The 15,703-nt window shown below is 36.9% G+C and overlaps 1 protein-coding gene across 2 annotated transcripts in view; it reads left to right on the top strand.

Moving 5' to 3' along the window:
* Positions 1-15,703, top strand: part of LNPK (lunapark, ER junction formation factor) — a 38,944-nt gene that overhangs the window by 17,950 nt on the left and 5,291 nt on the right. For both annotated transcript variants that reach the window (XM_009947436.2, XM_086465365.1), the window contains exons 8-11: positions 5,686-5,904; positions 10,664-10,769; positions 11,482-11,552; positions 12,837-13,007. In XM_009947436.2, coding sequence (XP_009945738.1) covers positions 5,686-5,904; positions 10,664-10,769; positions 11,482-11,552; positions 12,837-13,007 — 567 coding nt within the window. The remainder of the gene's footprint in view (positions 1-5,685; positions 5,905-10,663; positions 10,770-11,481; positions 11,553-12,836; positions 13,008-15,703) is intronic.

The following is a 15,703-nucleotide window of genomic DNA, read 5'->3' as shown; positions in this document are numbered from 1 at the left end:
AACTGCCTGGAAATGTGTGTTTCTGTGTAGAGATCTAGAGATAACTGGCTATAAATTTAAGTAGACAATGAGAAGTCGTTAGTCACCCTGGCTTTATTAAGAGATCACCAGCATTTTTGAAACTCCTAATGAGTTATATAATTGTTCTCTTCCTCTCTGCCCAGGCTGTGTAAGCAGTGATGGTGACAAGTGAGTTGCTCAGTTTCTATTGGTTAACTAGTCTTGTGCTGAGTTAATCAAAAGCAAGTTAGTTGGATCCAGCATATGGTGTGTTATGTTGATTTTGACTTGACTGTTAATAGAAGGGCTATGAGGGAGAGGTTCTGAGAGCCAGCCACTCTAGGCTGTGGTCTACATTAGTAAGCGTGGTATAATAGGAGTAGATTTGTAGAGTAAAATAGTTGTTGCTGAGGAGTTTGCCAACACTACATGTTTTTAGGGGTTTTTGTTTAGGGCTGGCTGTAAGCTGGTGTCATAGACGTGATGGAGGGCATCTTTCAGTTCAGTTTCATTTGAGAAGAATGTAACTGCTGTTCTCTGAGACTGTGTGAACCAGAGACCTCTAAGTGGGGTCACAACTGAGAAAATGTAAAGTATGCTTCTGATTCAAACATTATTCAGCTTCTTTGGGTGCATCCGTATTGAAGTAAGCAATTTACTTTATCATGAATAAAAGTGCAGTTTAGCCTTGGAAAGGATTTTGGAAAATAGACATTGTAAGTTATCATGGCTTACAGTTGGATTTGGTGATCTTAAGGGTCTTTTCCAACCTAAATGATTCTATGATTCTATATAATTTTGTTCATATACAGCACAACTTCCTGTCTTCTCTTTTTCTAAGCTGTTCTCTAACATTGAATTTAGAATTGGTGCTGCTTTTTGTTCATGTAAAAGTGGATATTGACTATTGTTATTTTGTAGAAGCGTTCTACAGGAAGGATACACTGTGTTTTGGCTCTAGCTTGTGAAATTGTGGAGACTTTCTAAATAACCTGTTCTTGGTATGTGCTACAGTAATTACTTCAGTTTTAGCTGTCAGAAACCTACTATCTTATTGCTGTGCACACTAAATATCTGCCCAAACCAAGTATTAGCTTCTCTTCTATGCAGTATATGACTTAGTGTAACTAGATGATACCTTAATGTCATTGTGGTGTAATTTGGTGTATGCATTATGTAGTAGAATTATAGTGATTTGGAATAATATCTGTTACCAAATTACCATTAAAGCTTCCTTATCTTTTCTTTGCTCACTTTGGACACAAACTAGCCAGGCAGCAGAACTCTTGAGCTCTGTAACTGAGTCTTTTTGGAAAAAGGGCAAATAATGACCAATGTGTAATCAGTTTGGAAAGTGTTGTGTATGAGGCAGCTGATGGAAGGTTAGTTGGTGTATTTTTGACTTGCCAGTTGAAATGGAAGTTTGCACATCAGACTAATTAGTACAAAGATTTAATTAGCATTACATAATAGTTGGCTCTCAGAAAAACAACTGATAGTGCCCCAATTTGCATATGTATTTAGCTCTTTTCGCAGTCTTTGATTTTTGACATGCACTGCTTAAATAATTGTAGTTTTAGCAGATAATTTGGATGAATCTTGAGTTTGGCATAAGAAAGCACCTGAAAATCCAGAAGGAAAGGAATTTGAAAACTTTAGTGCATTTTTATCTATGCAGAAATGTTTTGAAGGGTAGAGTCAATGGGCATATAGTTTGTCTGTATGGAAAAAAGATAGGGTAAGTATAGATTGGCAGTGGAATAATATTTATCAACAGTATCCTGTTGTTGATACCTGCTCCCTTCATTGTGCTAATATGACTGTTGGCAGGGCTGTATTGTAAATGAGAATTCCATGACCTGAATTAAAAATAATACAATTGCAGATGGTTGCAAGCTGTGGGATGGGTACAGGCATGAGGAAGAAGAAAGAAAATTCTTGGTTGGTCTCTGCCACTAAAGCCAACAAGTTATGTGAACTATATATTGACCTGCATTGTGCTTTAGCTCTTTAAAAATGATGTATCCTTCTCTACAAAAATCCAGTTGTGATGTGAGGGAGGAATAAAATAGTTATGCTTGTAAACATGCAAGATACAGCTGTCTTTTACCACTGGCGATATCTTAATATTCTTTAAGAGATCATACTGAATCATCAGTTGTGAGTAGCAGCCTTGTTAAGTAATGTGACTGCTTATGTATCTGTGTTGTTTAGTGCTGGTAACTGCAGAATTTGGACTCCGGTGTGCTTGAGGAATAAAGGTCTATTTTTAAGTTATTTATGTGTCTTCATAAAGTTGATTTGCAGATGCACAAAAATCATTCAGGGAAGAAAAAACCTTGGAAAATTGCAAGACTTCATTAAAACTACATCAGCAGTAGCTGTCATGTGTTAGCATTGAGACCTGGCAGACATGTTACTCTACTAACTTGTGGAACTTGAGTAATGGAAGTCTGGAACTTTGCAAGAGGCTCATTATTAACACATTGCATGTCAACAGAAGACAGTATGAAAAGTATATAGATGGTATCTAGTTACTGCAACAGAATATTAGGTCTGTTATTGTCAAAGTGGACAGCAAGCTTAAAAGGAGTTAAGGGAGTTCATGGGCAACAGGGTCTGTATGTGATACTAAAATGATTACACAGGGCTCTACTTTCTAATGTCCCTGACAATGCATTTATGGATCCTGGGGCTGGTATCAAAGATGCAGGCAACAGGAATCATTCAGGTTTGTGTTGTTGTTAAATAACATCTACAACCACTCTAAAAGATGAAATACTGGGATGGATGGGCTATTGGTCTCGCCAAGGAAAGCATTTCTCATTTTCTCATAATGTAAGTTCTTCTGGTAACTTCTCTTACTTGGGGAGCAGCAGAGTGTTGGCAAACTCTCTTAAGTATGAAGTAAGAATAGAGTGAAAGCCAAATGAACTTCTAAGTGTAGGGGTTAAAAAAAAAAGCCTTGTGAATAACCTGTTATTTTGTGGAAATTAGCAGTGAGTCTTGCATTCTTACCTCTGTAATGAGACTAAAACTACTGAAGCACATCTCTCTAATACTGACTGTAAAGTACGTGGGTTCAACATCTTTGTAGGAGCAAAAATATGGGGAAAGAGCCATTGAAGTAGCAGTAACTTTTTAAAAATGGAAATTCTTTTTAAAGGAGGCTTGCCAAAAATGACCCTTCAGAAAGAACAGGCTAAAGGGCAAAGCTCTTGCAGGTGGCATGGGAATTGCTTAGGAATAGTGTATTATGGGCTCAGAATAAATGTGGATATATCCATGACCTATTGAAATAGACTTAGGGCTGTTAAGCAACTAAAATTGATGTGCTTAAACCACATGATATAGGAAGACAGCCTTCAAAATGTAAAAGTAACATCTATATGTAGAAATGATAGTAATGCTCTTTGTTATTTTTATATGTAAAACCATAATAAAACAGGCTTTGTAATGAAAAAGAATGGAAAAATTCTTAGCAGTGGATGAAAATGTATTTTTATAGATATTTAAAATGATCTTGGAACAAGTAGAGTTAGGTTTCATATTTATCACTCATTTTTTAAAGATCTGTGCAGCTGAGAAGAATTGAGAAATTGCATACCTTTAGCTTGTTTTTTTTTGACACTAGTACACGAGTGGAAACTATAACACAAACTTGAACATGGATAAATAAACCGGGGGGCAGAATCAATATATTGTTTGTAGATGAGTCATGCCTGTTGGTCAGATGGCATGGAGAGGATGATGCAATTATTCTAGTGTAGTTAGACTTGAAAGGTTGCTACTGAGGTCTCTCACAGAAAGCTCTCAACGAAATGTCAATGGTGAGGTTCATCAGAAATGAATTCTTGATTAAAATAAAACTTTCAACACGGGAGCAGTTTTCAAAATAGAAACAAGTCACCGGGGAAACCTTAATGGAACTTCTGCAACTACCTTACCAATTTATCCTGGTTTCCAGATTCTGAACAGTTTAAATAGGGAAGGGACAAGCTTTACTTGCCAAAACCGAGTTAAAATACAGAATCTTCATACTTATTGGGTGATCTAACTTGGACAATAAAGTTGTGTGAAGTAGTACAGTCATGCACATGGGGGTGCGGCAGAGGGAAAACTAGTAATTTGTTCTGCTCTGCAGGAAACTGAACTAGGTGGATTTTTAGGAAGACTTTGTGCAGTTGTAATCTTCAGAGTCTTTTATTTCTTCTGAGGTACATTGATCCTATTTATATGTACAGATAAGTAGGCAAGAACATAGCCTATGTATGTTGCGATATCGTGGCACTTGATGTTGGCCATTTTCCACCAGAACTTTTATGCTTGACCTAGTACTCCAGTGATAGCAACTCTTTCTTAGCTAGTGTAAGCTGATATCTCACGCTCCCCTCCTCCTCCAGCCCATACAGAAGCTTATCATGGTAGTATTGTTCTTTCAGGGACAGGGATCATTCCTTCAGACTTCAGCATATTCATCTTCCCGTGGCCGGTTGTCAGTGGACCTGTAAAGTGCCTGCTAAGGATTTAAACTCTTCCAGCTTGACACAAAGTCAGCAGATAAAATATCTCTAATCTGGAAACTTGGGGAGATGAATTTAAAGTCCAATTTTAATGTTAAATTACATTTGTTTGTGAAGGAAGACAAGCAAGCTTGTTCAAACTAATGTGGGTGCTAGACACTAACTCTGTAGGGTACTATCGCCTTAGATGTAGGCATTCTTGGAGTGTACCTTTTGGAGACTAAGCTGTCACTTGTTAACCATGTTAGTGTCCATAGCCCTAAAGTAAGGACTACGCTTCAATTTGATTTGTTGCACTGGTGTATTTTGAAGGCTACCTGGAGGTGATTAGGTACAGATGAAGTGAGAAATAGATGAGTATGATGGAACTTCAGGTTTGCATGAATAATATAATTTCCAAAATTTAATATATTACTGGGATGGTATTCCCATTGGTGTTAATGAGAACTCTGGCTCCAGGTAAGAGTAACTGAGGAAATCTATTAGGTTTTTCATAACAGGGATTTAGTAGTAACTCTGATAGTGGAGTGAGAAGAGGTAAAAGTTAAGGACATATTCCAACAAAGCCTGTTCGTTCTTTGTGACAATCCAAGCACATGGCTTGTTGGTAGGGTCGCTGGAAAAAGTGAACAAAACTAGATTATCTGCATGAAGCATTACATTTTCTTCTGACTTTAGAATTTTCATTTATCCAATCTGAAAAAAAAATAATAATTCTGGGTACTTAGCCTGGATATTTTAGGCCTTGACTGAATAGTTTTTGGTCCCATGGAAAGCTGAATACTTGGAAGCGTGTTTAGACCGTAGAGTAAAAACAGTGGTCAGTTCTGTACGTTGTGGTTTGAATCTAGCTGTTCATACTTCCAACGTTCTGCATTAGGGAACAGAATTGTAAGGTAGGTATCTGCTAGTTTTGTTTTAGGAGAATTTTGCCCTAAGTATTTAACAGTTAATGATTATTGCTATTAATGATATAGTGTTCTGTGTGGGGTTTATTTCTATGGCATGTTCAGCCAGGCAGCTGGTGATCTTTACTTATAGACCTTTCTGGTTTTGTTTGACTTTGTAATTTGCTGATTGGAGTAATGATATTACTGTACTCTTACTAATCTCTTGCTTGTAATGCTAGATGTTAAATTCAGTATGCACATGTTCTTGTCAGAAATTCGTCAGAGGACCACAGCTCAAAGAAATGCTTCTACGCCCCCACCTGTGACTCCTAAACAAGGCTCTCCAAAGTCACTTGTTCCAGCATCTCCTAATCTGCAGAGAGACACATCAGCTCTGAGTGGACCCCCAGAAAGAAGTGGTGTGCCATCTTTGCAGTCAAATGTTTTACTAAGACGCCCTGGATCCCCTGCTACTTCAGTGCCTGGAATGGGTAAACAGAGCATTTAATGTTATTTACAGTTTATATTGTTTTCTCTGGTTACCAATAAAATAGGCCATTTTTGGACAGTATGGAAATGGCATTTCGTTTGGAAATAGCAGAGCAGTTATCTGATTAAGCAGGAGTTCCATATTCAATTAGCCATAACTCTTTACAGCTGGCACCTTTTGATGCTGAAACCTATTGCCTGAGCTCATTTAACTGTTATGGCTTCTTTGTTTAAATGGCAATAAAACTTTGCAGTATTCTGTAGTCAACAATATAGCATACCTTTTTATGTTCTTAGTTTAGAAGAGCTCTACACTTATATAAATCAGGTACAGAGGAGAACACTTTCAGAATACATTCATGTTTCTCACTAAACCCTGCACATATTTTTTAACATGCATCTTGACACTTATTTAAATTTTTACTCTAGGAGGTATAGTCATGCAATCTATACTCTTAAAGTGTAAAATACAAAATACACCAGAAAAGTTGCCTGTGTTGTAGCTGAATTCTTCTAAAAATCACATTGTTATTTTGGTACAAGAGTCTAAAGTTTAGCAACAGGTTGAAATCTGGTAGGAATGAGTGCTCCTTAAATTTGGTTTCATATCCTGAAAAGGATTTCTGGCTTGTTGTTCAGGTAGGATGGACTTTATTAAATAGCACACGAACTAAATTCCATAGGAGGGATAGCAAAATTTGAGAGTTTTGAGTGGGAGGCGTTGTTCCTATTCTCCTCATGGGTGGTGAAGCTGTGTATAGGTGGTTAGTGCCAGGCCTTTCATTTGTTGCAGGATGTCTGACAAGTTGGATCACAAGGCAAGAAGGGAGATGAAATGCTGTCTTGAAAATAGAAGGAATGAACTTGCTAAGAATCTTCTGAGCACTACTGTAATGTGGAGTAGTTCTTTGCTCTTTATGTAGTAATCAAGAATATTTTCTCTGCCCTGTGTTCCTGGATTTTTAACTTCAAGTAACTTAAGTCTTACAAATTGTATGTCCTTGCTTACTAACTTCCATGATATAATCTAAAAGTAGGGCAATGCATAGTGTATTGACACCTGGTCTCTTAATGGAAGATCTTGGGCAGCTGAATGTTAAAATACTTGTTTGTGTTGTTTAGTGTAGTGGAATAAACGTGTCCTGAAAAGTTGTGATCTCTCACTTCTCTGCAGAGTCCATGAAGCCTTGTTTTTTGATAGCAATTGTTTACCTGTATTATGAAACTGCTAAATTTGTTTTTACCCCTGAAGTGAACTGTAAAGGCAAGTTATTAGTAAGTCTTGATTATCTTGAAGTGCCAGAAATCTGCTGCTTGCACTAGGAAATTGGTCATTTGGTTACTAACCACGTTTACTGAAACCTTCTTACTGAGAATTCCTTAATGAGTTTAAAATCACATGCTCCTTCTTGTTTAAGAAGCTGGCTATATAATTAAAATGTCAGCTATATAATAGTTTTATTCTTATGGGATAGTCAGGTATATTGAATAAGCTGGATGAAATTCAGCCTTTACTGCAGAAATGGTTTAGAGGAAGAAGGAAAAAAAATTAATGGACTTGTTTGAAAGGACAGTTGCCAAGTCTGTTAATTAAAATATTTAATGTAGTTTTTGTGATAATGCTTTATAGGCACATTTTTTTCCACTGATAACTGGTATTTTGACCAATCATGCTATTTGGTTGTAGATCGCCATGGAAGCCACTGAGATTGTCTGTTAATGCGGAAGCGCTGTTTTCTCTGAATTTTCCCAAACCTTTCGGGCATATAAAAAATCTCAGTCATGTAGCTGTAGCGAAAAGTATGTAGATTCGCTATCTATAAGAGTAACGTCATTACATCTAAGTTTGTGCATGGCTTGCAACAAATATGAATAGCCTTAATTATTTCTACTTTAGAGAAGATTAATAATTCATTTTCATTATACTATATTTTGTAGAGGAGAATCAATTTAATGTGTATTACCACAGAGCTCCCATATGTTTGAAAATTAATAACCAGCAGGTAGTTGAGAGTTTGCCAAGGCTTGCAGAAATGACCAGTCTTTCTACAATGATTGCTTTTGATGTTTATATTAATTACTGGTGTCCATAACAGCATGAGGACTAAGATGGTTGGTTTGAGTTATTAGTAGGCAGGTAATTGAAATTGTTCTTGGAGCATGTTGTGATATTTCAGTATAGGTGACTTTATTTAATTTTTCACCCTGTTTATTAACTTCTAGAAACTTTTCATGTATTGGTGATATACAGGTCATGTGAAAATTTTTGTCTTTTGGATATAGGGCTAAGTACATGTTTGAGTGTTAGCCAGGTATTCAGAAAATTATTCCAGAGTTTTAATTTCATTGCAGATCATATGAATGCTCCAGATCTTTACTTCACACCAATGTCAGACATTGTCTATCCACTTTTTAATGGTTTTGGGTCTTTCATTTTTTTGTGAAGCTTTAAGAAATGCATTCTGTGTGAACTCTTCTCCGGACAGCTTTTTCAGAGTCTATAAAATGAAGCATTAGGTCCAGTTTGTTGCGCTGAACTTGTTCTGCCTTGCTGCTGTGAGGGTTTTCTTGGTCTGGGTTGGTGCTTGTTGACAGAATACAGAAGGAAGTTGGGAATCTATTCAGTGATATCTCCTGAATTCAGTTCTCTTGTTAGTGAAAATGAGGGTTATTTTAAAAACACTTGAGATGAACATGAGACTTTTTTGTGCTTATTGAAGGGTTGTGAATTGCAGTGTGTTCTGATCAAATTTTATTGTGCTTGTAAGGATTAGGACAGTCCATTTAAATTGGTTATCCAGTATTGATGAGAGGTGTTTTGAAAGGCTATGCTGTTAGAAATATTGCAACCATAATGGCAAGATTAGCCTCATTCTATTCGTAGCACTAGGAGAGGTCACTGCTGAAAATGTTCAACTCCTACAATGTTTCTGATGTTTGCCATAGAGGATGGAGGTTAGCTGTACATGGCATTTAGCTTGAGGTTTACCACAAATGTAACACACTCTGCTGTAAGTTACTCTTTTTTTTCTTTGTTGCTCCAGTCTGTGAAGGCTAAAGAGTAGAAGGCTTGTGATGGCAATTGCTGGCAGTTACATTTAATGCTGTATTTAAACTTAAAGCCCATCTTGGATCAGCTTATCAAATAGTAAGGCTTGCTGTGTTGTCTTTGCCTGTGTATACTCAAGAGATGAGTGTGCATGTCCTGGTGCTGCCCCCAGCTAAGGTGCTACAAGAAAGCCAAATCTGTCTTCTGAGAAGCTTGAAGCCCACTGTTTTTTCCATGGTCTCTTTCGATTAAGTGTCCTTCTGAATTAGTTCAACTTGCTAACAAACTCCACTCTCTTGGTAGTCCTTTATTTAGATTTTTTTTAAATCCTTTTTGAATCTTCAGACAGTGGGTCTAGTCTGTTTTACCTTGTAGCTTTGTCTTTGTTTATTGGGTGTTATGGGGGATTCTGTGAAACATATCTTCCCAAGAAAAATACTGGAAGCATACAGCAAATTGGAGAGAATGGAAGGCTGAATCTGTGGTCACTAAAAGCCTTTCTTTTAAGCCATGCCTCTTGTGTTTCTGTTTTTGTTGGATATAGTGAGAACAGCTGTAAGCCAGAACTCTTCCCTGAGCATAGAGTGTTCACTTTTTGTGCCTTGAGAATGTTACTTCTATAAATTGAATTCTTGCATAGCTTCAGATTACCGTATGCTTGTCTCAGTACAGAACCTACTAATGTTAGTTGATTTTTTTTTTTTCTGTCTAACCTTCTTAACTATCTTGAGCTTAAATAGGACTCTTGCATTATTACAAGTAATTTTGTCTTTGGGTTAAACTGAGTCTTATCTGTCAGATTTCATAGTTTTGCCTTCAGGTGACTTGAAGCTGACCATTTTGTCCAAGTTTCAGAAAGTTTCTGAAAACACTGGTTTGTTGTCCTACTCAAATATTGTTTTTTTTTGTGGCCTTTGAATGTAATTTGTAAAGATCTTATGGAAATATATTTTAAGTTTTCCCCCTCCCCTGGCCTCCAAGTGCTCACTTAATTATCTCATGTTCAAGACTGTCTGGTACCTGTTCGTTGAAAGTACTGTAATTTAATACCTCCTGTGCTTGTGTAAAATGTCTCTTGGCCAGGAGCATGGCCTTGGGAAGAAGTTTCAGATACTAGTTATTTGAATGGTTGCATCTGAATGATTCAGACTTAGTTTCTTACCAAATTGTTTTGCTCATTATGCCCGGCATCTCCCGTTGTAAGGCTGGAAAGGAAGGTAGACAGAAGAACTCAAAGCTACATAAATGAAAGTTGGCAGCTTGCAGTGGTCTTGTACAATAGACCAGCTGTTTTAAAACTTGGAGGAAAGACAAGTTTGTGACACTGGTCAGCTTTAATTGCTGTACGTAAACAGAGGTGAAAAACATAGTACGAACTCAAATAAGGAGCTTTTCTTTGCTTAAAAACCCTCTTATTTATGAGCAGTCATTAAATACTATCTATGCCTTAAGTTCTTTAGAAATTCTAAATTTAATTACATCTCCAAGCTGTAAAAGTAGAGCGATTTAATAAGATTGTAAGCTAAAGGAGCAGAAGAGGAACTTTCAGCTATGGTGGGTTTAAATATCTTACATCTTTCCTAGTGGACTAAGAAATATGGCCATGTATATTAAGTAGGTGTAATTATTTTATTACATTAGCACACACATGAAATATAATATATGTAATAATATAGTTGAAAATAATTTTGACATAGTTCATGTCTTTCTAGGTCTTCATCCTCCAGGCCCTCCTTTAGCAAGACCTATTCTTCCTCGAGAAAGAGGAGTTGTGGATAGAGTTATTGAATATTTGGTTGGCGATGGTCCTCAGAACAGGTAAAATGTTGCTAAAGGAGATACTTGAACACTTAAAGATAGGAAGCTGCTTAACTTTTTTTTTTAAACCAGACATGTCAAGGTTAAAAGAACAGCAAATTAATTTGTCTGAAATTTTCGTAATGAAATGGTCCTTTCTTAGTGCTTCACTTGAAATCTCTTTGTAGGAAAAATGGTAACATTTTGACAAAATTAACCTCCTTTTTGGGTGGTATTATCCGTGTGGTACTGAGAGAAATCCATGATACAAAGGGAAAAAATCTGTGCTTGAGTGGGTGAATGAATTATATTTTGAACTTAAAAAAAATTATCTTAGCACTTCAGCTTTATTACTATACTTTCAAATTGCCTTCGTAACTGTCCAAACATATCAGAGCTTCCATGTTAACCATGGTCACTTTTCATATTTGGCTATATTCTAGTGAAATATAAACTTAATTTGGATGATATTTTCTGACCATGATACTAAAAAATATGTTGAACCATGAGGTTTACATTGTAGCTGAGAATATTTTGCTGTTTTTAAACCAATTTAAAAACTATTATTTAATGTGCAGATTTAGTTTGCTTTAAAGGATAGTAATTTCACTGTGGAAATTATCTTTTAAGAGTAAATATCTAAGCTGTTAGTCAATATCTAGGGTAAAATGTATATCACTTCACTGTGCTATTACTTAAAGGCATGTAATTATATATTATTCGTGTTTTCTAGATACGCCCTTATATGTCAGCAATGTTTTTCTCACAATGGTATGGCGTTGAAGGAGGAGTTTGAATACATAGGTAAGAGTTAATCTGTGGTAGACTTTCTGTTAGTTGGCTTATGTTTCATAACTAACATTCATCATACTTAATTTTGGTTGCAATTAAATACTTAACTGACACTGTGAAATGGCACTTCATATGGAAACAGTTGTATGGTAACTTACTACCCTGTATCTCAAGATTCACTTCAGGACTTAGAAGTACTTTATTGCAACCTTCAGGCCAAGGATTTTATGTGTAGAAAACTATTCAGTAGAAATAAGCCTCCTCCAATACATCCCTGAGAATTGCTACTGGCTATGAATGGTTCTCAGAAGGGTTTTATGTTGAGAAACTGTCTGACACTAAAGTGAGCCTCTTTTACCAGAACTTAAACAAAATTTTGCTTTGGCAAGAAGATCTTGGGGAGGTATCAGAAAAGGAACGGGAACAAGCCCTAGGGGGCTATATGTGAATTTATGGCTGACAATAACTAAAGACAGACACAGCTGTTTATTGAACACAGATGTTTTATTTTGCCTCCTTTCTACCACAAGTGTAAGCCTGGTGTGCAAGAAATGAGGGAATCTTAGATAAATCTTCTATTTAATTTTGTTTCACTTAATTTTATGTGTAAATATACAGCATTGTAAGAAAAAGATGAATGTTTCTTATGGAACCAAAGATATGTAGTCTATATGTCATCTTAGCTCAAGTGCGTTCATGATTCAACTGTGCAAGAAATTGTAACTTCCCCCCTGTCTTGGGGCGGCAAGGCAGAGTTAGGGGGAAGCATATGTATTTAATTGTTAAGGGGTATCCAGTACTTCTGCAGAACGAAACTGCCTTTTCTCAATTAAGCACCACTGGAGCAGAATCTCCTCAAAAAGAAGAGTGAGACATACCTTGCAGAATCCATAGCATCTCCTTACTCAAAGGGTGAGGAAAGTGACATCTTAAGGGATGGGGGGGAATCATCTGCCAACTTAATTCTTTTGTAGGAAAGAGTAGAAGAACACCATATGGCAACATCTGATGGTATTGAATTGCATTATTTTATTCATTGTGGTCAAATCTTTCACGGTGGGCAATACTCATAAGTGCAGCAAAGCTGAAAGCAAACAGGTTTTTAAGAAGCCAGCATATGCCAAGTTAAAAATGGGGCTGTATGGAACAGCTTGTGTAAATTTGATGGAGGTACTCTCAGGTACAGTCACTTATTTAAATCTTTGGTTTTAGTATTTTGGACAGTCAGAATATAGTGTAGCAATAAAGGTGAAACATTAATTATTGAGGCTACTTACTGGGTGTGCTTTTCTGTAGCATTTAGGTGTGCCTACTGCTTTTTTCTGAATCCTGCAAGAAAAACTAGACCTCAGGCCCCACGACTTCCAGACTTCAGTTTTGAAAAAAAGCAATCTACAGAATTGCAATCTGAAACTGAGCCTCTAGAACCTATAGAGAAAAAGCCCCAGGAGACTCAACAGACAGAAGGTATGTGCTAATCTCATGAAGTCTGCTCTTTTTAGTGTCTATTGAAATCTCCCCATCATCTAGCGCTCTGTTTAGATGAGTTTTTTCATAAGAATAAGAACAACGGAAGAACTTGAACAACTGAAGAACTCGAACACTGGAACAGGCTTCCTAGTGAGGTGGTAGGTGCCCTGAGCCTGTCAGTGTTTAAGAGGCATTTGGACAATGCCCTTAATAACATGCTTTAACTTTTGGTCAGGCAGTTAGACTAGATGACTGTTGTTGGTCCCTTCCAACTGAAATAGTTTGTTCTATTGTAACTTGATAGTACAAGTATATATATATATTTTTTTTTTTAAAATTCTTCTTGTCCCTGCTTCTAGTTTAGCTTGTTGATACTATTGTCTTCTGTCCTGTACCCTAAAACTTCTTCATATTAGGCAATGTCATGCAAACAATGGTATAACAAAATTTTTCAATTATGTTACTGAAACTGATAAAAAATAGCATTGTAAATTACAGAAATAGTTAAGAAGGGAGTATGTCCTGAAGTGGTTAACTTTCACTGTGTTTAGCAGGTCATTTGATTGAGGTGTGTTGGAATTTCTGCCTTTGTTCCTTTTGCTGTTTTCCTAAGGGCAGGAAAATCTAGTAAAACTGCCTTGTTTAATTTCGGGGAGTTCAAAGACAAATTGTCAATTTTAATTTAACATAGTTCCTTTTGAGACATTTTATAGTCTGCAGATACAGTAGGCATCTGGTGTACAGCCAACAGGAAGATGCAGTATTTTAAAAGACTCCAGAAATTATAACTTCAAACCAGAGACTCTCCGTTAGATGTGCTATTGAGTACTTGATGGGATTTTACATTAGTTTAAACAGGGATCACGGGTGGAAGCTATTGAGTAGTGTACAGCCCTGAGGTTCAGGCTAGAAACAGACCAACTGTGGAAAACTGTCAGTGTGTAACAGAAAGAATGTTTCTGCTTGATTCTCTTTCACAGGGAGTACAAAATGGCAATGGTCTTTACCTTCTGATATGAGAAGGCTGCATGAGACTGTTGGGGAAGTCATATCTAACTGTAGCCATCTCTGGGTGTGGTCTAATGTGGGTGCATTATAGGGAAAACTTGGTTGGTTTCTTTTTCCGTGCTGTAGTGCGCTCTTACTTCATTAAAAGTACTATTACTGGTGTGAAAGTAAGACTGAAATCAGATGCATGAAGCTAAGACAATGTAAATGTTATCTTTGCCCTCAAATGATCTAGGGTAGCGTAAATTAGTAGCTTCTTGGCTACTTCTAAAGCTAAAAGATTCTTATACAAAAGACATAACGGTGTCTTCAACACTTTGCTTATTTTCCTCTGTGTGAATCAAATGAGGAAGCCCTTACAGACAGATACTCAGCTCTTGGAGGAGTGTGCCTTGAGAGCTTCTGAGTATTATCCATAACTGCAGGTTCTTAGAAGGTTTTTTGGGGGGAAGTACTAATTAAGATGGTATTATCATTGAAGGAAATGTTTATCAAACTATGCCTTTAACAGGTCTGAGCTGCTGAGTCAGTTTTTGCATTTTTTACAAAATCTATAACCTTAAGAATTGGTGTGAGATTTTTTGTTAGGCACTTGGATGTAGGAGTGAAAATTCTGCAAAACAGCTTTTGCTTTTTTGAAAAAATTTTTATCAAGTATTTCAGGATAAAATATAGGATGGTTATTGCAGTAAATGTAATTTTACCAATTTATCTTTTAACACTGAAAATTACTTGGGTTTTGTTGGTGTGGTGTTGTATTAATCCTCTGCTTTATTTAAAAACAAAACCGAAGGAAACCACTATGGGTTGTGTTCTCCAGTTCTCTTTTTCTGCTAGGAAATGTATGGTGAAATTTTTTAGAAGAGGCGTAAGGGAGAGCTTAGTGCAGCCTGGGAGACCTTATAGTGGCCTTCCAGTACTTAAAGGGGACGTACAGAAAAGGTGAGGAGGGACTCTTTACCAGGGAGTGCAGTAATAGGATGATGGGTAAAGGTTTCAAACTGAAAGAGAGGAGATTTAGATTAGAGTTTAGGAGGAAGTTCTTTACTGTGAGGGTGGTGAGGCCCTGGAACAGGTTGCCCAGAGAAGCTGTGGCTGCCCCCTCCCTGGCAGTGTTCAAGGCCAGGCTGGATGGGGCTTTGGGCAACCTGGTGTAGTGGGAGGTGTCCCTGCCCATGGCAGGGGGGTTGGAACAAGGTAATCTTTAAGGTCCCTTCCAACCCAAACCACTCTATGAAATAAGTAACTGGTACAGTGACTTCTGGTTTTATCCACCTTAAATATTTGGTCTCTTATGAGTATTCATCTCCAAGATGATGGAAACCATTCTGTTTTGATAATTAGTAAGAAGCCAGAAATAGAGTATGTGTTAATATTTTACATAACTAATATCTGAGAAATGTCTTGCTGTAGAAGAGGCCAGTGCTATCCTATCAGTTTGTCACTGTGCATTTACTGCCTGCGACTTACCGCAAAGTAATCTCTTAAGAATGAGAAAATGTAACTTTCAGTAAATCACTTTTTCCATCAGAATCCTAATTTGAAACATAACTGCTTACAGGCAGTCGGGGTTTATTAATAAATGAACACATTCCTTGATTGTAGATTTAAGGTATGAAGCTATCATTGAGGTATAGCTCTGGGGAAGGCTTTTGTTCACTACAGTAATACAGTTGCTGTCATAG

This window comes from Leptosomus discolor, chromosome 5 (genome assembly GCF_034619465.1).
Source record: "Leptosomus discolor isolate bLepDis1 chromosome 5, bLepDis1.hap2, whole genome shotgun sequence".
NCBI classification, from domain to species: domain Eukaryota; kingdom Metazoa; phylum Chordata; class Aves; order Leptosomiformes; family Leptosomidae; genus Leptosomus; species Leptosomus discolor.
Note: the sequence above shows the minus strand (reverse complement) of the source record. Positions and strands in the feature narration are given on the sequence as shown.